The following is a 26381-nucleotide window of genomic DNA, read 5'->3' as shown; positions in this document are numbered from 1 at the left end:
TCATTCTAGATGACTTAGGTGAGGGCAGCTGAAATAAGGTTGCTGAATCTCGTTTTGTAGTTTATGCAAATTCAAAATCTGTAACTAATTAAAAAGGGTGAAGTATTTTTAAGGGAAGAACATTTTTCACTATTTGTCACCCTCAGTGAGATTTAAAGCGAATGTTGTAATTTATAATAAACTCTGTTTATCATACAGAGGTTCGTACCCCTGCCCGTGAAGCCCAAGGTCTGCTAAATAGGACTGAGTCCTTTCTTTGGAAATGACTGAAAAGAAGTTTGATAGAAAAAGACAGGGTATGGCTTCAGCTTGGAAGCTTGTGGAATTGGTGTAGAACACAGACAAGAGACAGGTCATAAGAAACTGTATTCAACAAAGAATTATTTTAAAATCTAAGAGGATAACTATGAACTAAGAAAAGTGCTGTAGGTAAACGTTTCCTCTCCCTTAAAGTTTGAGGATGTTGATAAGTTGCATAACTTAGCTTACTATATACATATATATATATATATATATATTTTTTTTTTTTTTGCTTAGGATTACTGATAGTTGTAAAACTTTCTAAAGCAGTGGATACAAAAAAACAATGGATATTGCTCTACTATAGAGTCAACAACCTGTATTAAGTCCACAGTGAGCTTTTTTCATAAAGCTCTCTTCTAATCCTTCTGAAGCTGTGTTAAAAATACTAGCTGTAAAAAACTGTCAGATTTATTTCGCATGTAAAGAATGTTCTGAAGAAACAGAAATGTCATCTAAAGTCTTCTGTGTTTCAGATAATCAAAAAACGACTCTGAGCATAATACCATGTCTTCTTGCCAATCTTACTTTCTCTTCTTCTAGCTTAAAAGGAGCTTTTCTTCATTCTTAATAACATTAATGTACTTATTAATTATAAATTGTACATGAGAGTTAAGATGCTCATAACTACTTGTTTGCTTGCTTTAAAATGCTGTTGTGCTTAGTGATCATCCAAGGAACTGAGAATAAACCTCTCCAGTGCCCTTTGCCAACCGGCTTTTTTTCAGAAAGCTTCAGAGTGTCTGGTGCAGTCCTGCTATTTAGGGCTCTGGGTCTTAAACACAGTCTCCATAAACTTTTCTCCTTCCTGAGATAAAAAATAGCAAGAACAGCATTTAAAGCACAACATTAATATAGAATGAAGTTACGTTTATAAATAAGCTAATAACTTTATTTTTGCCTTCTTCAGTTGTTTTTTTCTTTTTGTTCTTTTTTTTTTTTTTTTTTGGTTGTTAGGCCTTTCTTCTAAATTAGGATAGTAAAACAAATTTCTGTTACCAGCATGGATTTGACATACGTGATGTTGCTTCAGCTAGTTAAATGGAGAGAGGGAGAAAGATGAGGGGAGTGTCTCTTGGTTTTAGTGGCATCTGCTGAAAAATTGGGAAAGGGAAGTCTATCCCTTTTAATATATTTTCCCTTTTAGGCCTTAAGGATCCAGGACAGGGATTCTTTTGGCAGTGTCCATTCATACTGGATTTAAGTTGTTACCAAGATCAGGGAACTGCTAGTGATCATTCTATTAAATATATTTTATTTTAAACTTAAGCAGACTCTTCACTGAGCTTTAACTGGACAGTTATTTGTGTGCCCATATCAAAGCTGTTACCAGCATTTCAGCTGTGACTTTTTTCTGCAGAGGACCTTAGGTTCCCCTTCTTTTTCAAGCTAAGGACCTTTCATTTGCAGTTCTGTAGTCTGCCTTTCACTTGCAGCTCTGGGAACCTTTCAGATAGCTATTGTGAATGTATTTTCCAGCATCTCTGTGGCAATATTTTCTTCCTGCTGTGTTAATAATGTTTTTCTCATAGTCTTGCACCTACAAACCTTGTTATAATTGTTATCGTGCATTCTTGTGGGAATTACAAGTACGCTGTGCTCTTTTCATATTTGTCTGTGATTAATTTTTTGTTTTAGACACCAGTTTAGCAATTATTTCCTTTGTCATTCAGCATTCAAAGAATTCTTTTGTCCTGTTGTCTTTTAAAACATTGTAGTATATTAGGGATGTCATATACCTTATTTCATTAGTTTTCATCTGAGTATTTTAAAAGAAGTTGGTATATTAGGGACATTCAAGTTGTTAACCTAGTAGCTTCGGCTGTTTCTGTTGCTTCTTGGAGCCAGTTGGTCAGATATACCTACTGTTGTTTTTTCCTGTTTTCCATGGACCAAACCTTTAGATTTCTTCAATGTTTCTTCTAGCCATTTGGTTTCACAACATTTACATGTCAGAGTGTAACCTGCCTTCTAAATAGGGCTGTGGACTGAGTAACTCTATCTCAAAAATCACAAAGCGCTTAAGAATTTTTTCAATATTCCATAATCTGTGCGGAAATTTCTGTTCACATACCCAACTTGAATCCTGTTCTGTTAAGATTTCCCATAGACCTGAAAAATTCACTTCTTGTTTTCCAGTTTTAGATCAGTCTCAGATCTGCAGGGGTATCATTTGGTTTTGTTTTCTAACCTGAATTAAAAAAAAAAAAAAAAAAAAGCAAGAAAGCCTTTCACAGTTTATATTTTCTACATGGAATATTTTTCTTATGTTTATAACAAAATTTCTTAATTGTTAGAATGTTGTATCATAATCATTAAATTACATTACACACTCTTTCTCTGTTTTTTGGTTTTAGTTTTTTTTTGGTAATACTTTCGGCTATGTACAGTTAACCATTCAATTCAAAAACCTGCTCTGGATAAGATGTTCAGTGTCCCACCCAGATTCCTTTCTGGCAAACATGCCCTCAACTCCCTCAACTCTTACTGCTCTATAGTAACTGCAGGCTGTTGGATTTGGAAATTATGCAGCAGAACGTGTTGGGGGGAACATATACATAATTGAGCAGGGTTTATTTATGCATGTGTATTTATGTATGGATCATGAATCTGTTAATATAGTAGAACTGATTCATGCTAAAATTATAAATGATACATTTGTGATCATTTTTTTCACATCAGATCACAGTAAGTCTCTCAGCACTTCCATTAATGGCAGTACGTGGAGAAGTGTTATTGAATTAATTATATGCTGAATAAAATATCTATAAATAGGGCTTCTCTATCCTTTCTAAGGACCAGATTCTTTTTTTTATCCAGATCCCACCACTACTTGCATTGTACAAGGTCTGGTCTGCTGTGAGCTTTATTTTGACTCAGAGTAGATGAGAATTTCAGACTGTCCCTTCAGTTTATCCAGTGCTGTTAAACAACTGTAGTTAGATCATTTTGGAATAATTCACTAGACCATCTTAAGATTCATCTTAAAGTGAAGCTTTATGTAGCAGATAAAAGTGTAGTAATACATTCAACTTTAGAGCAGTTGGGATGTAGTTCATGCAGGAATATACATCTGTCCATCACTCATTCTCCTTTATGATTGCTGTCAAGAACTAAAAATTAAAAGGTAGACAGCTTCCGTTGGAAGATTAGAAGGTGTGTGCCTTGTGCATTGTTAGAAAAAAGTCATGATAGAAGCCTTTTGTTGCCATGCCAAAGCAATATAAAGCAGCAGCCATGCTTCTCATATGGACTAGTCAGAGTTCGCTTCAGCAGATAGGTAGGCAGTGAACAGTTTGACTCCCCTCCTAAGCACCAAAAATGCTTTGGGAGAAGCCATCAATCTTGCAATAGCGCGCTCTTTTTATCTGAAGCAATTTTATAATTTGTTTCCTGAATTTAAGCTGCAAATGAATGTTTCTTGTATCTGACGGTTAGTGTTTTCTGTATTGTGTAGCCCAGAACCAGCATTATAACACGGGATACTTCCTTTCTTCTAAATGTTAAGGGAGACAATGTGTTTCATTTTTTTAAGTAGATACTTAAGTAGATTTATATAAGGGTCACCTTTTCTGGGCAATTAAATGTTTTTAAAGGGTGCATTCATACTTTGTGCAGTAGTAATTTCAGACTCCTGGAATAAGCATACCTTCTCTTCCTTTGATGTGTTGCTTACTTGTAAGAATTGGCAGTGTTATTATTTTGGAAGCTTTTTTCAATGTACAAAGGTTACAAATACTTCTTTCTGCATTTATGAGTCTCCAAAGTACTAAAGAAGGTATCTTATATAAGTATCCTATAGCAAAAGGGAGCTGAAGCATGGCAACTTTGCAAATGGATGCAATAAATCTGTATGATTTAATATGATACGTTTTCAGATACACAGATAAACATTTAAAGTCTGTTGGTACTTTATTTTTATAGTGTTTATTTGCACTACAGTTTTTTAAAACTGTTGATTTTTTTGAGAGCTAATTGTAAGATTTTCTGCAGTGCTCCATATTTCTTCAGAACAGCAACATGTAGTCATCTTGTATTTACTCAACTTATTCACTTGTATTTATTCTGTATGACAAATAAGGTATGTACCTGTATCCTATGAATCTATAGAGTTTACATTCTGATAATGTTGGCAGCAATGTTAGTTTAGTCAGTGTAGTATGTTTCTAACTGTTGATCCTGAGTGGATGTGTATTTAGAGTTGATAATTCACATGGTTGAATCCTGAAGTCTGCCATTCTGAATCTCCCTACATTGCAGGTTAGGAGGAAGTAATGTTGTAGTAAGCTTTTGTAAACTCTAAACCACAAGTAAAGAATAAAAAAACGTTCTGGAACCTTTTCAGCTTTCCTGTACTCACTAGATAGAATTGAAAGTAGCAGGAAATCTAATTGAGAATCACTACCTTGTCTGTCAGCAGTCCATTGCAATTAGAGTTCACCATGACTGTGTATCCAGAACAATCAGCACCTATTCCAAGTTTCCATTCTCGCTCTTCTTCCAGATTCTTATAGAGGACTTTCTTCTCCTAAAGAACTTCTTCCTGAAAAAAAGACTAGCGTTAGCACTGATAGCTGTAAATGTTCCTTAGTTAATTAGTTACTAGATGATTAAGAAATTTCTGGCAATACCGAAGAATTTTCTTCTTAATGTCATTGGTAGATGGTTGAGGCAAAGTTTCTTTTCTTGGGGAAAGCATGTACTACAAGATGCAATTACTATGAGTGTAGTGAATGCAAATGTCTCATTTAGATTCTTGCTTTTGAATGCTTTTCTATTTCTGGGGTAAGAATTGAGGGATAGGGCAAGTTGAACAGTGCATCTGGTATTCTTAGTTCAATATTCTACCATTTTGTCCTTTTTTTTGTATGGTAGCCCATCCTGCTACTTTATATAAATAACTGGTAGGTGAAAACATCATACTCTGTCTCCATCATTCAATATAAAACTAAGAAAGCAATGACTTTGTTAGTCTGTGTGAGTTATTTTCATTATTTACATCAGTTCTGTCTGGTTAGGGGGGCTTCCGTGCATATGATCATCTCATTCTGTTGTTTATGCTTGATCTGTTTGGACTTCCAGATACAGACAGAATCCCTTTACCATTTGGTTTTAGATGCAATTAGATACACAAACAATGCCTAAAATATTCTCAGTCCTTGCAGTAGTTAAAACTAAATCAGTTTAGATAACATCGACATGCAGGTTCCATCCAAATGTACATCACAGCTCTTTGAAATGTTGCTGAGAGAGGTTCAGGTCAAAGCCTGATTAGGTGAAATCCAGCATAATTAGCACCAAGTTCAGTTTTTACCCTGCTTTGAGCATGAGGAAAATTTCTCAACTTCTTGGGTAGGTTTGTTTCCTGTATGGCCGCTTAGGGAGTTCTGTCTGCATGTACGAATTTTTGCAAAGATGTGGAGATGCAGATTTTGGACATACTTTCTAAATGGAAGAATATTCAAGGATGAAGGAAGTGTGTTGAGTGTGCAAGGAAAAATCTAGAATATATAGTAACATGGAGAAGAATATACAATTAGAATAAAATAGAATGCAATGATTTTGCGATTTTGCTCCAAAGTATTACATAAGAGAAGAAACTAAAGATACTTTCCTTACCTAGACCTATTTTTTTTTTTGTGGAAGATGGTTGAGTAGAGCTCTGTTATTTTCTACAAGTGAATGGTGTTCTATGTTTTCTTCCAACTGTCTTAATTATCACTAATTTCTGTAGAGCAGTGTGGGCAAAAATCACATTGAGCACTTCAAGACAGAAAAATACCCTTCTGATGTGTGAGCACCATCAGCAAAAACAGGTGTCCGAGAAGTCTTATGCAGCCGCTTGCATCAAAAGAAGGATATGATATTTTTCATTTTCTATGGCAGCCAGAATTCCAGCAGTTTGCACTCTTGTTTTTTTTGTTAGGAAGTCGTCTTCCTCGGCCACCTTCTTCAGCTCAGTCAGATGGTGAGCTCATAGTTTAACACTTCGGATAGGAAACTTTTAAGAAATCTGTGAGCCTGGAGACTAGATAACTAATGTGGGTTTCCGGTTGTATTTATGACATAGATGCTTGAATTTATGATAAACGTACTTAGTGCGTTAGTATTGGTAAACAGTTTGATTTGCATAAATATCTTAAGTTATTTTACCATCTAATCTGAAATCTATTATCCCCTTCAAATAAGTCCACTAAGATAACACACTTTGAGTAACATTTAATTATGTTCTTGTAGTTAACACACATAGCAACCTTACATATCAAAATGCAATGTTGTATGTGTCTGCAAGTTTGAGAATTATTTATACTTCCAATGTAATCAGGAACATAATGGAAGAAACCCTAAGTTGTGCAAACTGGGGACCCCCTAGCAGGTTTTGTCATTACGGTAACAACTACTTCAGGCTCTATTTCAACACAGGGAACTGTGAACTCACCTTTTTCTTCCTGCAAGGACAGGAGTGTGAGTTGGCTTTAAAGCACTGTAGTAGGCACTGGTGGAGGAAGAATGTTAGTAGGACACCTAAAAAAACATTTGTTAGTGGAGTAGAGGTCATTATCCAGATGGCGGCATTGAGAGGGCTTTCTTGGAGTTGTCAGTTGCAACAGGGTAAGTTAAAGTATTCTAGAAGACAAAGCCATTTTTAAAATGAAAAGACAATTGACAAAACAATTTAAAAAAATGCAAAAAGTCTATGAAAAACACAACAAAAAGGCTACACGTAAAAAAAATTATCTTAAAGTCTGGAGAGAACCACTTGAGATGTTTTGTTTGTTCTACCTTTGGCACAAACAAGCTACCCAGTGGGATTTCACGTTCTGCAATAAGCAGGCTTATGGGTTTCAAATGATTCCTTACTGTAATTGAACACACTTCTTACATATACCAACATCCCTTTATCTCTTTCCATGTAAAACAGTTTTAGTAATACCATGGTTTTGTAAGGACAGCCTTTGTGTAGGTGCTTACACCACAGGCTTCAGTATTTAGGCCTTAACTTCAAACCCACTGAAATCACTGGAGTGGTTGACATGAACTCTGCTGGCTCGTGTCTCAAAAGCCTTGTCCCAGTTCTATTTACTGAGTTTTACTATTGTTTATTATCGAAATAAACCATGAAGAGCATATAAGTTTGCCAGTGCACAGTATATTAAGGTGTTAGAACGAAGACAGGCATTGAATGCACAAAGTTTATCACGAAGCAGTGTTTCCTGAATCCTTTTGAGTAATATTTTTTTTCAGTTGGCAGGCAAGTTCATTGATGTTTTATTGTTATCAGGTACTTCAGGACTTGGTGTAACAAGTTGTATTTTTCTTGTTTGCCTTTTAACTGTCAATCTTCTATGAAATGTAATTACTCTTGATTAAATGCTCGTAGTTATTCCAAGTTACTTTTTAGTAGACATGTCACCTTTTTCCCAAACATGCTTTGTATATTTTTTTGTCTTTTGCTAACACACATCTCAAAAGCAAAGTATCTGATCTTGCCTAAAACAAACAAAACCAAACAAACAAAAGAGTTCACTTTTGATGTTCCCAAAGAGGCTTGCTTTTTTTTTTTTGTCCTTGTACCAAAGAAAGTTGCGTGTTTGTTTTTTTTTGCAGGAGTATCCCTTCTGGCTAATTCAATTACTTTCAGGTTTTATAAGATGATACTACACCCAGTGGCAACCAGATTCCTCAAAAGAAGTTATTTCTAGTTAGGTTCCAAAACAGATGGTGACATTTTGGAATGTTTAGATTATTTTCTACTGGTAGTGGTTTGAAGACAGAGTTATTTTCAGCATGATTTCAATGTTGGGAAAATATGACCCACTTCTATGTTCACAGCTTGTAAAACTGGAGCGGTGCATCCTGACCTTACATCATCACGGTAGATGAAAAATTCCTTGTACAAAGTGCGTAATAACCACTTCTCTGACACTTGTCTTCAGCCTTCTCCCATCACTGAAGGACGCGCTCTGGGTATAATGGAGAAGTTTGTATTCAGTAGGTGCTAGGCTCGTTTTTTCCCCTACTTGTGGATCGGATGACTGGAATTAACTCTGGTTTAGGCATTGTTTTCCTGATACTTCACTAAATCTGTTTCTCATTAATGTCATGGAAATTTAACTTTTATTCTTGTCTGAAATGTATGATGTCAGTATAATGCTTAAAATATTACAGACTAATGTTCCTAATAAAAAAATGAAATGTTACAAATTAAGTTTTAGGAATACCACCTAAATGAATGAATTCTAGGTCATTATTAGCGCATATGAGACTACTGTAGGAACATATTCGTAACTTCTATGAAGCTGTATTCAAATACAGGATTTAGACTATGATTTAGACTTTTTATGGAGGCTGTGTTCACTGCACATAAAGCATGTTATGAAGAAAATCTATTTGAATATGTGATAAAACTACTATATTTTCACTGGGTTAATTGAGGATGAAGGCACATTTTCAGAGATTTTTGGAGTCACAGTGGTGTTGTACTATTTAAAAACTAGTGTAAAATATTGGAAGGAGAATACACACTTCCTATTAATATGGATTATAATGCAAGCATACATTTTGTGCTTCATTAAAAGTATTTTTAATTCTATTGAAAGATCATTATTTCTTGCCAATACTTGTAACTCTTGTAGATAAATTATAGAAATAAGTACTTTATGAGCAGTAGAGCTGTAATCTATATATTTATATATACATGAATATATATACACACACATCCTTTGAGGTATCCTAATAGAGCATTTTTTTCCAGATGTTTCAAATCTGGAAACTATTAAAAAAAAAAAAATCCACAAATACTGCAAATTGAACTTAGTGGCTAATTTGGAACTTCAAGGAGACCAAAGCTCTTTTACAGTCTGAACAGAGAGTTTGCATATGCACTGTGCTGTGCTTTGTGATCACACAGTGAAAAAGCTATATGTGAAGATAAAAGTCACTACAATTGGACACCACACCCTCAGAAACATGTTTCCAAATACTGTTGAAGCATGTTCTAGTGAAAAACCTGAGGAAAAATCATTGAATATCCTCCAGGTTGTTTGCAAGCAGTCAAGATGCAAAGAAGAGACAGTGTATCTTGTTTGTGGCTGCTTTGAAACCTTCCTTTCAAAACACTGCTGTCATAGTACAAGTTCTCATTTCCGGAGCACTGTTTCAAAGGATGTCATTGGTTTTCTCTGGGAGGGTATTAAATTGAGGGAGAAGGTTGAAGAACGTTGGTGTGATTCTTGTTCTATGTACCTGCAGATTCAGTCCATCATTTCCTACATGGTTTCCTGTTTTCACAGGAAGCCTTTTCTCAGCCCTCAGAAAACAGATCTGTTTATTCCTATGTTTTATGGCATGATTGGTTCATTCAATGCAAATTTAGATATCTGTGTGTTGTGACCCACCGTAACAATAATTTTTTCTTGATTCTTTAAGCTTATGTTACAGGTATGAAATCAACTTACAATTGGAAAATAATCATTTGTGTGTAAAAGATTCAGGTGATTTTATAGGGAGATCATTTTTTACAGTGCAAGAGAACGAGCGTACCAGTCTCGTATTCCAGTTTCTAGCAGAGTCCAGCTGAGAGATCTGCAGCATTCTTGCTCCTGTTCTTACACACCTTTGCATGTGCCTTTCTAAATTTTATCCCAGCAAGAAATGAGCAGAAAGCCTGTAGTTACTGCTCACAAGCTCTGCCTGGTTTGGCCCGCCTTTTTTTCCAGTAGCCAAGTGGTGGATGTAGTCTGTTGTTTTAGGCATAATGGTCCCTTGAGCCACACGTATGTTTGCTACTCTAGAGAATAGACAGTCACTGCTTAATGCTTCTGTGTAGGCAAATTCAGTTTTGCAGCATTTGGTAAAACACATTCTCTACTCTCTAATACTATTTATGAAACTTGTACGTTTTTCTCTGTTGCAGTGTCTCAAAATTGTATGAGTTGTATGCAAAATAAAAATCCGATTTTTGGGGTAAAGGGTCAGGCTTTTAAATTTTCTGTATTTCATCTTTATGAGTTGCATAAAGTGCAGTCTGGTACACAAAGGAAAAACAGCATTGTATTTCTTTTTCTCCTTTAGATGTAAAATATAAACAAAAAATCGTGATCTGTTTTAGAATCTGCCGAGAAAAGTGACTAGATAATGAAAAATATTAAGGATCATACAAACAGGGCTTATGCTAGGGTACAGAGTAAGGGTTCCTTTGCAGATTTTTCATCTAGACTTGTTCCCCTTCAAATAAAAGGATTCTCTGCCTTGGTTTGTTTGTTTTTAAAAAACTATAAAATTAGAACTTCAGGATTGCATTGGCAGTTTGACATTACAAATCAAACTGAAATAAGATGTGACAGGTAATGACTGACATGAACCACCAGTCAAAATACAGTGTGTTTAGTTCTAATGAAAACATACACACCAGTCGATATGGATTACAGGCTTAAATAACGTTTTACTCATTTTAGGCAGTGTCCTTCTTGCAGTAGTGATCCAGGATTAGACAATTTCTTAATATTTTTCTTTCTTACTCCTGTGGTTTGGAGATTTTTCTGAATAAAAGTGCCTGCTGCCCTGCTATAAAGTAGGGCTTGAAAAGTGCCAAGAGGTATATACCAAAGAGAATACAGTAGGATAGAGAAAATGAGGCAACACTGTGTATCAGTTTTTGTTGTTGGGTTGATTGTTTTAGAATACAACTTAAACACTTTTCTTCAAGGAAAAAGTGATTTTGAGAAACTTGATTTCTCAGTTTGTCAAGATCAGTCTTTTTCCCAGAAGGTCTGCTTAGTGGAAGCATTACTTTTGTAAGGGAGAACTGTCTCAGTGGCAGTTACTGATCTTGTTTAATTGAATGATCTTAAGAGCATTTTATAATCGAAACTATTGCTCAAGAAATGCAAAAAAAAAAAAAAAAAAAAAAAAAAAAAAAAAAAAAAGGGCCAGTTAAAAAGCATTCCTGTATAGCAAAATAAATACACTTAGGTTCAAGCATTCACTTGTTCTGGTGAGAAGATTTTTGTGCAGTAATAGGGACCAGAAGACACAACTCACCAACCGTGCAGCTTGTGAAAGTGATGTACTCCTTGAATGCAGCAGTTAGCAGAGGGCCACCCTCAGATGAAGGGAACTTGAACAAAATCCTGTCAATAAGGAGTTAATCGGGAGTTTAATGGATATCGGTAAACAAAGTCTAGAGAAGACTGATGCACAGATCAGTGATTTTTTTTTTTCCCCCAAAATGATGCAATTTAGTTTGTTCTCTCAGCTGATGTATGGAAAATGTAGAAATTAAATTTCTGTGCCATTGTGGAAGTGACAAAAGCTGCTCTGTTGTAAAGACGGTAATGATTCCTTTCTATTGCCAGGACTTCCGTTCAGTAAACACTGCTCAATACAAAATGAAAAGTCCCACTCCAGGTGCCTAAAAGTAGATGCTCCTCTGCTTTGTACGAACTTGGTCCTGTTCAAGTCTTTGTGTTTCTTCCAGTCATTAAGAGCCTTTTCTGGGCCATTTCAAGCTCTATCACTGTTTTTATTAAAAAGGTAGAGCTTTGGGTAACGACTTCAGAAGATGTATTACCATTATTTTACCTTCAAACTATATAAGGTAACAAATGCTGAATTATTCTGTTTTCTGCTCTGTCTTTATGCACCTATAGCAATTTAGATAGTTTCTGAAAATGTTTGGGGTAGAGTTGAGCAAGGGCAGCACACAGAAGACAGCAAGCCCGATGACATTCTTGTTGAGTCCAATGTAAGGACCTGCTCCTTTTTTGTCTTACCATTTGTCTAAATTTGTCTAGAGGCTGTTAGTCTTAAAGAGATTTAATTACTTAGAGAAAGAGGTATCAGTGCTAGCTTTCTTTGTCCCTTTATAACCATGTTAGCTACAGTAATAATTGAGAACTATATGGATCTTACTGTATCTGCTAACAGAAGGATGTATTCTTGTCCACTGGTCTGTGTTGGGACCGTTAAGGGATGAGGGATGTGAAAGTGCTGGTGAATAACAGCCTTCACCCCTGCTGATGTGTTGAGATGCCACATGCTTAACTTCCTGCTGCTCAGAGGAGCTGCCTTTCACTTTGGATTTCTTTCCCATCACTTTTGACTTCTAACCCATTCTTCCAATCAAACCTTTGCCTCTTGCCCTGTTTGTTTAGTCTGCTCTAGTTTCTTCTATCCACCGTTTCCCTTAGAGTAACATCTACAGAGTACTACAGCAGATTGGAGACACCTGCTTTTCCCAAGTTAAGGCATTCAGACATCGTAGGGTTAGAACTGCCTGAACGTTACAGTTGTATCTTCAATGGAGATCTCTGTGTGCACACCTTCACTAACCCCCTTTTTCTTTTTTCTCCTAACTGTACAAATAAAAAATACCATTATGCATTTCTCTTGGTTCTTTGTACATTTAGATTTTTACTGACAATTTAAGTGATACTGTAATTTTGAGGAATAATGGTTGTCATGTTTAGCTGTTTGCACTGTTGTTTTGGCAAAAGGCAGACACTTCTAGAACAAAATGATCTGTACAGTTTTAGTAACAGCATATAGAAAGGTGTTAAAAATATTAGGCAAACGTACTCGTATCTGCAATGAACACCTGGCTGTATAAACACAAAAGTAAAATCCATGCATCTGCCCTTCATAAATGATCATCTCACAGCTATCATCTCACAAAGTCCCTTTTCTAGGATAAATTACCATATATCCATTCACTTCAGTGAATGTAACATTGTCTCATACACATAATGTCTTTGAGATTTGCAATTACCTGAAGACCTATCTTAATTGATTTTCCCTGCTTAATCTCTGTTCTTACAAACACAGTTTGTAAGAAGAATTGTCAATTCATTTTTACGTGTCTTGTCTTTTTTCATATAATTCATTGTCTTCATAGAGCATAAGCTACTGTTTGGGAAGGATGCAAGATGAGAATGCGACTTTATATTTAAAAATATAGTTGGCTTTCTTTGACTTTAAGCAGAGCTCAGAAGTACTTACATTTAGTGACAGGTATTTGGTGTTTGTTCATTGATTTTGTTGCTCTAGCTAGGTTTCCCCAGTACTTCTGCATGCTTTAATTCAATTAACCATCTTCATCCAACCCACTATAACAGCTTTTAATTGGAAAAGAAATCAGATACTAGGTATTAAAAACCAAGGAGTGCTTCATTCTGACATAAAATTAGAGAAAAATCGGTGAGAATGGCCTCCTGTCATACTGATAACGGAATCATGTGCTGAAAACAGGTTAAAGGTCTTCGCATCCCTGCAGGTTATCTTCCATTATTGTGGACTGTTAATTCTCTTTCTACTGTTTTAGAACAGATAACAGTTTTATTTTTTCTAGTTGCAAGCAATAAAGAGATTGTAATACCTCACAAATATCTTTCTTTTCTTTTGTCTTCCATGTCTATGGGAGTGTGGATATGTGCATACAGTGTGTATGCAGTTGAATAAAAAGAGGAAATGTTACCATCATACTCAATAAAATAAGTGAAGCCATTCTTTGAAAACTCAGAAATTCTATCAGATAAAAGGTGAAAAAATAATTCTCCTTTTTTTTTTCTTCATTTAAAAATTATGAACTTCATACAACATTCACAGGGAATGGGAGTAGTACGTTACATGAGGTATAATTAAAAACAAATCCACCATAGCCCAGGAACATATTTGTGGAATTCCTTTCCTTACTGGATGAAGCATGAATGCTGCGGCCTCTTCTTGAAGATCCAGTTTTTCTTAAAGGAGAAGAGAATGTGCACTAAGAGATGTGGGCTCAGGGCATCACAGGCTGGGGTAATGCCAACTGTTGGTTTCTGGGCTGAGCAGAGAATGTGGAATGAGCGTCCGTCAGTCTCAGCATTCATAAGCAAGTATGTGAGCAAACCCACTCTTCAGTCCTAGCAATGTTGATCTATAACGCTTAACGCAGAACTTGAGTTGCGTTGCACATGGGGGAGGAAGATATTCTGTGTTCCAGGGTGTCCGTTTCCCAGATTTTTATACACTGATATAATGGTGAATTTATTACATGAAGTGAATTCTGTCTTATTTTCAGTATTTACATCCAGATCACCTTTTGCTGTTGTGCTAATGTATGGCACAAAAGTTTTTGATGCATTTCTTCAGCTCCTTATGCCTTAATTTGAATCCTATTTCAGTGAAAAATAAATAAAAGATAATTTTTAAATCCTTTCAGATGACTTTAAGTATCTTCTAAATGACCTTTTCAAAGGTCATTCTTTTTAAAGACTTAAATAATCCTACTTACCCAAAATGTCCTTTACATACTCTTCTTTAAGAATATTCGGATTACTCAGATTTCATAGGAATTGGCATATCAAACATAAAATTAACAATAAGCAGCATGTATAATATGCATAGAAGGATGAATGCTATAGGTATTTTTCTATAACACCACTGTAGCTTAAGCAGTATATAGCATAAGGCTTATTCACTAGAGGTTTCACAGAGATGTGTTTTTTTAATTAAAAGCTCAGGATATCTTTTCCCCATGTAATTAATGTAAAGCTGTTTTTCTTAAGATGTTTTTTCTAAAATATAATGAAGGGACTCCCCCAAAGGAAGTTCTCTGTTTCTTCTTAATGATTTGTCCTGTTTAGTACATTTGATAGTCCCAATTTGGCAGTATTTTCTTCAGCAGCCTTTCAAAGTTGCCTGATGTGTTAGTGGGCTCCCGGCTGGCAGAGCCTTTGCCTTGGCATATGACAAAGCCAGTGAAGAAAAACTTCCTTGGAAATCACTGGTAACAATTCTAGTCATAGAAATGGAGGCTGTGTGCAATTCACAGTCATTTTAAACAGCTCTAAGTGCAGCTTTTGTTGACAGCAGTGGTGCCTGCCACCTCCATCTGACTTTTGCTACTGCCTGCCTTGTACCAATGCTAGCGTGTCATCTGTCTTGCCTGGTAGTAGCTTGGACTAGAGGAGCGAACCAGTTTCAAGCACTTCAGTTTACTGATCTTTTTCATGGTACTGCTGCATGACCATTAGCTTTAAGGTGAGGACAGGCATGTGGAGGTTTCATGCTGGACCATAATTAGATAGGATTAGTTAACCTGAAAGCTCTGTGTTTCCACATGAAATTCACTTATGAGAAGAAGTCCTTTATACATACATTTTGTGTGTGTGTATATATACACATAGACTTAGAAGGTCTACTAGTCTTAGCTGTGGTGTATCATAAGACATGCTGTTTAGGGTAGATGCCTCAAAATTGAGACCAGCGACTTCGGTTAGATTAAAGAAGGTCATGCTGTTTTGTACTGTGAACTGAGATCAGGAGGAGTGGCTGTTCCTGCAGCATATGAACGCCTTGCAATGGCAGGGAGCTGATCCGATACGACAGGCCCACATGGACCACACTGCTGAGGAAAGCAAAAAAAAAGTCTGAGGTTTGTCACTAGTGTGCCTAGGGGTAAATGTCTTCCTCATCTGATCAGCCTGTCCTTGAGCATGGCTGCAAAATGTATTAGGTAGAGAGCTTTTGAAAAGGTTGATTATCTATATCATCTTGGGGTATTTTCCTACTCTTTTGGATGCTGTAATACTTAAGGGAAATCCATCTGCCCCCTCAAACACAAAGCCTCTCTCCATGTTTTGCCTGGACATCTGTGCAGTGGGGGCAGAATGATCCCTTGAAGTCACTAGCTGAAGCCTTGAACCATGGTGTTTAATTGCAGGCATTGCCTTAAATCCGAGCTGCAGCGCTGCCTGCATTTGCCAGGCTGTGAAGGACTGAAGAGAGAGATTGATGAGGGGAGAGTCCACAGGCTCAGAGTTTCCAAAGGCGCAAGGAATTGCCCATACCCATCTGGCCTGACCTGCTGCTTGGATTTTCTCAGGAACCTTGATGCTCCCATTGACATTTCCTTTCTAACCCCCTTGCCACCATCTCTCTCTCTCTTTATTTTTTATTTTTTTTTTAACAGGTATTTGTGTTTTAAGGTTTGTCTAATTTTACAGTCTCTCTAGACTTTCAGTATATGCATGGTATTTTGGTATGATACAGATTTCTTCCATTGCCCTACTTTTCATTTTGGATTGGGTTATTTTTGTTAAAAATCAGAGAATCAAGGGAGAAGTACAACTACAGAAGAACAAGGAGAATTAAGATAACCAGTTGCAATGCAGAAAATGCAGTGTCCAAAAGAGGTTCATAATTCAGACTCACTGTACAGACTACTTTTTAAAAAAGTCTTTATCAGCAGATTATAGGAGATAATTTTGTTTCATTTTATCTAGAAAGTCAATTTTGGACTCGGAGAAGTTTTGCTTAAATTCTGTTTGCATTTTAGAAGAAGCTTTAGACAGCTATAGAATATTCTTTTGTTGGGTCTTGCAGCTTAATTCTGAAAAGTGTAGTATGTAGTTAAAGTTTGCTGTATTACAGAGTAATAATGTCTTTGTGTGTATCTAAATGATCTAATGGTCTTGGTGCAAATGAAAATAAGTATATCATTTCCAGATAGGAAATGAGATCATTGTGATGGTTCTGTTTAAAGGAGGAATATATTAGGGCCTTTTCATACTTGAGAGCAGGAATTTGCTGTATAGACATTCATTAGTAATACATGTTGCCAGTGATTGGGTCTCAGTTATTATCAATCATTTCACTTTCATACTCAGAATGGTTAATTTCTTAAAAAATCTTACCCTTACTTTAGCTGCAAGGTTGTAATATCATGAGACTGCTGCCCTAAGTTCAGCAGTGATGACAGCAGTTCATGATGGGCTTGCTCATTAAGGTGATCAAGAGGTCTTTGACAGGGAAACTGGGACTGAAGTTGACCCATTTTCATCTTTCCTATTGATGTTTTTATGCTTCTCCCCTCCTTCCACTGAAGACCAAAGTGAGTAATCTGCTGTTGTACTTGGTTCATTTTATTTTGGGGAGCTGTAGTTACTTCAAAGGTTTAGTTCATCGTCTTTCTTCTGGTTTTCTTGCCACCACACACCATTCTTGTGTGGTCTGCAGGAATATTTGGTTTCACCAGACATCTTTCATTCCAGTTCTGCATCCTTTGTACCATTTATGCAGCTCTACCAAAAGTCATTTGCTCCACCGTACTTGTATATTATTCTACATGTATTTGAATAGTACTAGCATATTATTCTATGTGTGTACTTTTAGAAAATGTATAATTTTATATGAATTCCAATTTTTATGAATATTTGGTTAAGCGTGTATACATACAGTTAGCTGTGTCGCAAAGTGGTTGTTGGCTGTGCCAGTAGTCGTCTTCAATGTGCTTATATCAGCTTAGGGATATGGTTTAGTGGGGACTGCTAGCGTTAGGTCAGAGGTTGGACTCAATGATCTTGAGGTCTCTTCCAACCTAGAAATTCTGTGATTCTGTGATTGTATGCAATTTGCAGTTTAACTTTTCCATATGCTTTTCTCTGGGTTAAACAGCAGCAAGTACTAACTATATCCTGCCTTAGAATCAAACTTCTTGTGTGCAGCAGCCCTCTACTTTGACTACTTCTTGTTTTATTACACTTCTCAGTATGTAAAAAGTTGAGTGTGAAATACTAAGTTAATACCCCAGTGATCATTCTTAATTGAGGGGCGGGGCGAGTGTCATGATGCAGGAATCTTTTACCTGTTAAATTGTTCCAGGATTGAGATTGACAGAGGAACATGGATTAAATACTTAACGTCTTCATAAATTCCAAAAATGTTATTAATGCTTTTAGCTATAAATGATAAGCTTGTTACAAAAAAAAAAAAACAAAAAGAAAAAGATAAAATGTGAAAAATATTATCTGAAGAAGCACAAGGGATGTATGAAAAGCACACATTCACAAAACTTTTACACTATATATCTGTGTATGTATGTCTCTGCAAGTCCTTTGATACAATGTTAAAATCAAATGTCACTAATTTAGCATTGTATCAAAGAAATATTAGTAGTTTTGAAATTAAGCATATGTACCATAATGAAATAAAATTTAGTAAAGGCTTAATCTTGGTCATATTAGCATTGTATTATGTGGATTTTTTAACAGTCACGAATGGTTGGAGTTTCAACAGAGAATGTCACTCAGTTCAACTCTTTGCGGTGAGTGCAAAATCATCATTGTCTAGAGTAATTCCATTATTATTTTAATGCATTTTTGAACACATATAATGAAGGTGTCTTCACTCATTCAACAGTTTATTCCATTTTAAATAGCACGGCTTGGGTGTTACAACTCAGGCTTCTGTCAGAATATAAGCCCATGTATTTCAAATGATGTGCCCTGGCCAGCACAGCTGCCTTGAATTGGATGGTTATATTTGATAATTTATTTTATTAGTGCCTAGTGTGTCACTTCAGATTCAAAAAGAGTAGATATAATGCATACCATTAAAATGGAGTTACCAGGATATATAAGTCTGTTCTTACAATCTGAAATTCTTAGATACCACTCCAGAAGAAGTTGGAAATGCTTATTTTTAAATCACAAGAAGTGCAAACTATTATTTGGTCTCAAAGAGTGAGATGAAATAAGGAAGTACCAAATAAAGATCATGTAGTTACTAGTGAGATTTCTTACTCACTCTGTATGCCCTACATTCAAGTGGTAGCCACTTCTCATTTTTCAACCATACTTCACTTACACTCTGGTTTCCATTATGCCTTTGTATTTAGTTGAATTCCTACAATTGGAAAACTATTTAAATCCTCTGAGAGCAAGCTATACACATCACACTGACTTTTATGGTAGGTGATCAGATTATGGGGGATGATAAAAAAAAACTCGAGATACACACTGCTTGCCACAGCTCTCTGATTATTCTGCCACAGGAGGACTCGTCTTAACTTGTTGATAAAGATGAAGGGCATCTTTAGAGAAAAAAATTTTATTCCCAGTGATGAAAATAAACTAGCCTGGAGGCTAGTTCAATCTAACATACTGTTAGTGGATACCTGGATATAATATTGAAAGTATCCTCACAAGGGTAGAGATCAAGGATTAATTGCTTTTACTTTGTGGGTTTCTCAGTTTTAATCAAGATTAGATGAACCCAATCAAAACAAAGCTCAAGCTATACTGACAGGCATAGAGGAAAATTAAAAGGTAGACAGAGAAGAATTAGTGAATTACCCTGCATGACAAAAAATATTTGCCTATTAGAAGAATAATTGTGTCTTTGCTGCTTTACTTCTTAGTTTTGTTTCTACTTCTTTTTCCTTTACTACAATTTCTTTTTTGGAACGTGAAGGTATTGAAGGTATACCTATGCCCTTGCTGCTTGACTGGTAGCACTTAACGTGATGTCAGGATTTAAATGTATGTGAGAATTCTTTTCTTTGTATAACCTTCTTACTTTAAATATGGACATCAGAAGACTGCTGAAAATTTATCATTTATTTCCTGTAAAAAGAATAGCTTTTTTTTTTTTTCCCATAGACTCTTTAGAGTCTTTCCATAGCTCTTTAGAGTTTTTAACTACGAATATTGAAGTAATAGTATATTTCTCTGAAATGGAAATGATAATTTTTTACTCTTAGAGCATAAGTAGAATCTCAGATTCATGTGATGGACAGTATAGTTCATACGAACTATACTAAGAAAAGGTGTTAGATAATCTACTATAATATATATGGTCTAATCAAAGACCTAAATCCATCCCACTGTGTTCCTAGACCTTTGAAATAAAAGCAAGAGCTCCCGACAGTGTCAGTAGATATTAGATCAGGTTCTTAAAGTTTGCTTTGGAAGAGTGTAGTTAAAAACTGAATTCAGGTTCCCAGGATAGTTTATAAAGAGATATAACAGTATTTTTTAGACTCTGTCTTTCTTACGTTGTTTAAAATGCTGTTAATTTTTCTCATTATTGGGGGGAAAAAAAAAAAGTGGTTTTGTGGAAAGAGTAAACGAACCAAGAAAGTGATTAAATGTTGGGAGGATACTAGGTAATTGGATCTGTGGTAACTGGTTTTATATACAACTAGTATCTTTTATATCATTAGGCGTGGTTTTATTAATGGAAACTTTAATATAGTAGGCATGTTTTTAAAATGGGATTAGTGTCAAGGATCATTTTTTGTATGGGCTATGAAGAATACTCTGAAGGGGTCCAGAAGTTGAGTCAAACTCTGTGTTCTGTTGGAAAAAACATGGTTTAGAGAACATTTGGGGTAGAAATATAAATAGTTCAATTAAAGTAAGTTTAAAATGTAAATAACAAAAGGGAAAAGTTGGTCTAACAGTTTTAATGGTAGGTATTTTTTCTCAGAAAGTGTGAATTATTTGATAGCCTTGTGAAAGCCCAAGTGAAACGCTAGAATAACACTAGAATGTTACTATACTTACTTAGGAGATTGTTACGTACCTATTTTAGAATTGCAGTGATAGTCTTTTCATATTATGTATGTATGCAAATGACGGTGATGGTAAGCAGCAATCTTAAAAGCAGATACCCATTTCTTATCAAAGGGAATCCACTCAGGTCTTAGTTTTATAATCAAGTTGAGCACTGACTCCACCAAAGCATATATAAAGGGTGTGTTTCTATAAAATCCTTTTTAAACACGATGCATTTATTCACAAAGCAGGTACTCTTAAGACATTGAATTTGTCCTTGTAAAAAGACCATTAATGAGCATGTAGAACAAGGATGGCACTTCAGTAGGTTACTGAAATAGCCTGTCCTGTGGGAGAAGAGGACAGCAGACAGGAGCCCATGAAGATGCTGTTGGTAAGCAAGGAGTCTGAGTTTTTGCAATACTGCAATAGCAAAATTATAGCAAGTACAATGAAGTAAGAAGTGAAGGTGTAGGAGACCATGGAAAATACCTGACAGTTTTGATTGTACCAGTGGAAATCTTGAATTCCTTGCAACTCCCTACATTCTCCTTCAGAGCCTTTTTACGAGAAATGTGAAGAGCTGTATGTTTTCATATGAATGTATGAGGCAATCGTTTCATTCAAAATTGCTCAGTTAGTGGTAGCCAAGATCTTTGTGTAACTCAAAAAGAAGATCTTATGTTCTGAAATTACATAATATTTGGGTTTCTCTGAACAATACATTGTTAATAAAAAAAACTAAATAAATAAGCACTCACTCTCCCTAATTGTTATATTTGGTTGCTGATGGATAGTGTACCTTTTTTTATTTCCATACCATTTGAGAAATATGTTTTTCCCACTGATCTTTCCAAAAGGCAAGCGTAATGCAAGGGAAAATCAGAAAAGAGAGGATTTTAAATATCCGGTTTTTCAAATGAAACGACATCGACTTACTTAACATTTGTGGAAACCTATTTTACAGGAAAAAAAAAGAACTTTCCCACTTCCTCTGAAGTTTGTTACTACTTAGAAGTGTCACATGAAGTAACTGTTCTGCACTCTAGAGGGAGTAGAGCTGAACTCGAAGCTAGTGTAGTTACTGTAATTTGAGTGAATTTTATTATCTATGTTATGTTTGTAATTCTCCATGTAAAGTATTATCATGGCATTTTTCTTAATATTCAAATTACCTGTTGCCATGCTTTGTAATTCAGGGGTCCTTTTGACCATCTGGATATTTGTTTGCATAAAAATTGATTATATACGTCAAAATTTTATTGAAATGTTTTACATTTAAGATAATGCTTTTGCTGCTTTCTCATGACATAAATTTATGAATTAACTTGTGGTTGTGCTGGAAGGGAAAGAAAGCATATTATACTCTCAATAAACCAATACACTGCCTGAAAATAATTCTGTTTCATGAGGTATATATTACTCATACTGAATATAATGTAAGTTGATTTCTGCCTCGTTCCATTTCTTCCTTATCTTCAGTCTCCCAGTGATAGGAAGGAGTATTGGAAGTCTTGTTGCGAAGGAGTTTGATCTGTACTTGTCTGAGGACCTTCTGTTTGTGATGGATTTTGTGCTTGCTTTCACTCTTTACTCATTGTATTTTGTGTGTTGGGTGTCCTTTGCTTTGACTTGATGTGAAATATGAAGGGTGATATAGTGGTACCAGTGTGCAAAGCAAAATTGGGCCAGTAACACCAGAAAAAAATAATCCCAGTACATTCTGGATAAATCGTGGGTTAATATCAAGTTGACTAAAGATTTACAATTTCTGTTTGAATCAATAAAGCAAGGGTAAGCTTCCTTGGCTATAACCTGATTCTTCAGGTAATACTGCTGTTGAAATCGGTGGCACGTTTTTACAACTGTTGCCTCTGTCCCCTTTTTAAGACGTTCTTGTTCTTTGTTATACTTTATAACTGACCATAGCTTAATGCATTTTTGTCGCTGTGATAAAAATAGCAAATGTTCTCCTACTTGTCACTACTATAATGCTTATTAAGTAACATTTTAATCAATGTGACTGGCAATTTGCCAGAAAGAAAGATTAAAGGTTTTATCTTTTTTATGCTCACTGAATTTTGTGTTCTTTTTGAATAGTGATTCCAGAGTTCATTAGTCAAGTAAATATTGCATTGGAGAGCTTAAGCAAGAACACGGTGCATCTGTTTGATGATAACCAGTTTGTGGATGTTTCTAAGAAGGTGTATGATACAATTCACAACATCAGATGCTCAGTCATGATGATTCGGGTAAGTTTTTGAGTTGTTCATTTAAAATTTATATCTAAGATAGTTCAGGATACCAGTGCATTCTCAGGAGAATTCAGAACTATTTATGTCAACTATGTCCCAAAACTCATACCTAGGTTTAACTGATTGGTGATTTTGGATTACTAGGGGACACACGATTCAACTCAAGGAGGCTGAATCCTGTTGTATGGAGAGCGAGAGTGACAGATCAGAATGTTGTAGAAAAACATGTTTTGCTTATTAAACATACTCATGTACGTTTATTTGATTGATAAAAACCTTGTCACATCATTAATGATCATCTTGTGGCTACAAGCCCAAGTCTCTTGTAGCTCGGCCCTTGACCTTACCCAGTGGAGTGTATGAACAGAGAGTACATGCCGGTGTGATCCTGGTAATCTCTTGCTGAATTTCTGCCAGGTTGTACCAGAACACTGAACAGCATGATGTCTGTAAAACTGATAAAATCAGTGTACTTATCCTAGCGTATATTCTGTAGTTCAAGAAAACACTTCAGAACAGCTTATTTATAAAATTTGGAACAGAATTTTGTCAGATGCAGCATTTTACCCCAAATACTTTCAGTCTACAAATCCCATTTCAGGTGATAAAAGATAAGCACCGAATTGCAGTATCTGTAGTTTCAGTAAATTTTTTGAAGACCAAAAAAAAACACAAAAAAAAAACAGTAATAAAAGCACAGATAGATTTTCTGAGAAAGGTTTTTCAGTTTGGAAGAAAGAAATAAACAGATTATTTTAAATATAAAATACATTACAGGCTAATATGGAAATTTTTATGGACTCTTCTTAATCTGTTGCAATGCATAAGTTTGTTCAGGAGGAATTACATATATTTTAATTTGTTTGTCATACATGTCACCAGGCATAAAAACTGAGATAATGATTTAGGTTAGCTGGAGATTTCACTAAAGGCTGACCCGCTTGCCCTGTTCAGCACCTAACTACATGAAGCAAGATGCCACCAGTGCCATCTAATTTCATTGTAACTGCCTGAAAAAAAGTTTTATCACTTTTGTTAGTTTTCAATTCTGTAGTATTTTTATTTTCGTTTGTATTTCTTAATTGACTTAGGTGTTTCCTAGTCCTATTTGAATTATATTTGGTTTCTACCGCATGTATTCAAGGAAGCTTCATGTGTCTGCTTCCCTTCATTTCGTCCTGCTACTGTTGCTTTTGAGTAGACTGTTGCTGTTAAACCATCTTCCAAATGTTCATGTCTCCTGTCATTGTGCCTTGGCAATGAAAGCAACATCTTCGCTTGCTGCTCTTTTAAACTTTATATGTTTTGAGAGTAGTGCAAGCTGGAAACATTTCTGCTCAAAAAAATATTTTTGGTGATGTGTTCTCACAACCACGTATTTTAAAGGATGTAGTTTATCTGCCAACTGGGGAATTTCAAAACCTTTCTTTGGTACCCCTCAGGAGAAAGAGTTTTACAGACGATACTTGCAGGGTCAAAGAGGAAAGGCAAATGTCTGCCAAGAACACTTATGTGAACGTCTCTGTTATTGCAGTATGTATCATTAGTAGAGTTTTGAATGCTTTCATGTTCTCTGTAAGGGAGCAGTCAGTCTTTGGAAATGGTAAATGAAAGAGCAGATTAAACTGGCTAAAGTTTGCCTTCTTCACATTTCAAGTATTCTGGTAGGTGATCTCAAACCAGATTGGAAATGATAGTCTGTTAGGTCTTCTGTTCTGTTCCTGTTTCAGTGAACGTAGCCTAAGAGTTTTTGTTAGGACGTCAGACGTTTTTTCTAGATCAGTCAAGCTTCCTTTAAAACCTGCATTGTTCATCCCATCTTAACTCAGTGACTTGGATTGTTGTGTGTTTGTTGTTGTTCTGTTTTGTTTTGAGTATTATGAAGTTGTTTCTACCTCTTTGTCAGTTAGATCTGAATCTTACATACGTCCAGTTGTCTTGGGTTTGAACTCCAGGGGATGTCATTATGACTGATCTGTCCTTTACGGTTTTTCATTTTGGGGAAGTGCATTGAGGAGTGTAGCAAAGCTTTATTTGCAATCTCTGCAAACACACACTCATCTGAAGGTAACTATGCATGTATATTTTCACAGTTCTCTGTGACATGTACATGTATGTGTACAGTCACTGAAAAAAGAAGAGGATGTAACATCCTGTGTAGTTCTTTCTGAAGCATGAGGAGAAAATGCTTTGATCTGAAGAGACTGTACATATACATAATAAGCACATGTGTAAATGTGCTGCGGAAGTACCAAGTCTGTAAAATCATAACTCACTGCACAGTACTTAAATGGACAGTATTAGTATCAAGATTTCTATCAGTGCTGTCTTCCAGTTCTGCTTTGCAAGTGCAACTTGATAAGGCAAAATACCCACAAAGTATCAGAAATTACGCTGTTGGCTGCACTTGAAGCTATCGGTAGCAAAGAGCAGATACCCTTTCTCCTCCTCTGAGGTGAAGAAGTTTCAGCCAATTGGATAACAGCCTGCCTCCACCTGTATTGAAACTCCCATTATCCTAAACAATATTTATGTATTGAAACTAATGTGGATTAAAGTGTATTCCGCTGTGTTTGGATGTATTCATCAGTCCAGCAATTGTGAAGTCATGACAAAAGCTCAGGAGATTGAAAAAAAAAAAAAAAAAAAAAAAGTTTAATTCATTAAAAAGGACATTTGCAGCTTTCTCTTTCATGAATAACCATTTTTCAGAGACTGTCAAGAGGGTTTTTTTGAGGTTTGGTGAAATGAGTCAACTACTCTACCATCCCTTGCATACACTGACTGCCAGCACAGAGAGCGAGCTGGGAAAACCCTGGTTTTCCTTTTTTGAACATAGATTTGTTTGCATTCCATATTAGATACATTCCAGACAATGTCAGTTCCATGTCAATCTGCTTATAAGAAGCTTCAGTAAATCTGATGTTTATTCAGAACTAAACTGTTACCACAGCAGCCAAGGTGAGGAAATAAAAGCATTCTGGGGCCAACTTGTAGGGGCTTAAAGATAAATTGCAAAAGACCAATGTGCTGCGGATTACGAAGGATTTCAAGACTTGAATCAAGGAGAGAAATCATTGATCAAAATATAATTGGGAAATGGAAATCAACAAGGACACCGAGTCACAGGGGGGTATTTTTCAACATCAGAGTAAAAGCAGTAACTTACCAGATTGTTTCCTCAGGAACATTTCAAGCATGTAATTAGACAGATACTTTTTTTTTTTTTGTTTAAATAGAGTTCCTAACTGTCAAATGCTCCCAAATACTGTTATTATTGCAAATTATCAGATATGCCTTTCAAAGTCCAAGCCTAACCACAGATATATAAAACATTAATTCCAGTCCTACAGGTATAATGTGCGTAACACTTAAGAGCAACTAAATACTGGATTGTGTGCTGCACTGATGAGCTCTAATAGAAGTGCCTCCAGAACTGCAGGATACTTTTTTTAAGATGTGTTTCATTGTTTCACTTGCAAGGATGAATTCCTTCAGTGGTGGCTGT

General features: G+C 35.8%; 1 protein-coding gene across 1 annotated transcript in view; it reads left to right on the top strand.

The window, feature by feature from the left end:
• The window catches only part of CTNNA3 (catenin alpha 3), a 456005-nt gene that overhangs the window by 348357 nt on the left and 81267 nt on the right, over nt 1-26381 (top strand). The window contains exon 13 of the mRNA XM_084289960.1: nt 22719-22870. Within this exon, the coding sequence (XP_084146086.1) occupies nt 22719-22870 (152 nt within the window). The remainder of the gene's footprint in view (nt 1-22718; nt 22871-26381) is intronic.

This window comes from Netta rufina, assembly GCF_964035555.1.
Source record: "Netta rufina genome assembly, chromosome: 7".
NCBI classification, from domain to species: Eukaryota; Metazoa; Chordata; class Aves; order Anseriformes; family Anatidae; genus Netta; species Netta rufina.
The sequence above is the reverse complement of the archived record's forward strand: the minus strand, read 5'-3'. Positions and strand labels throughout refer to the sequence as shown.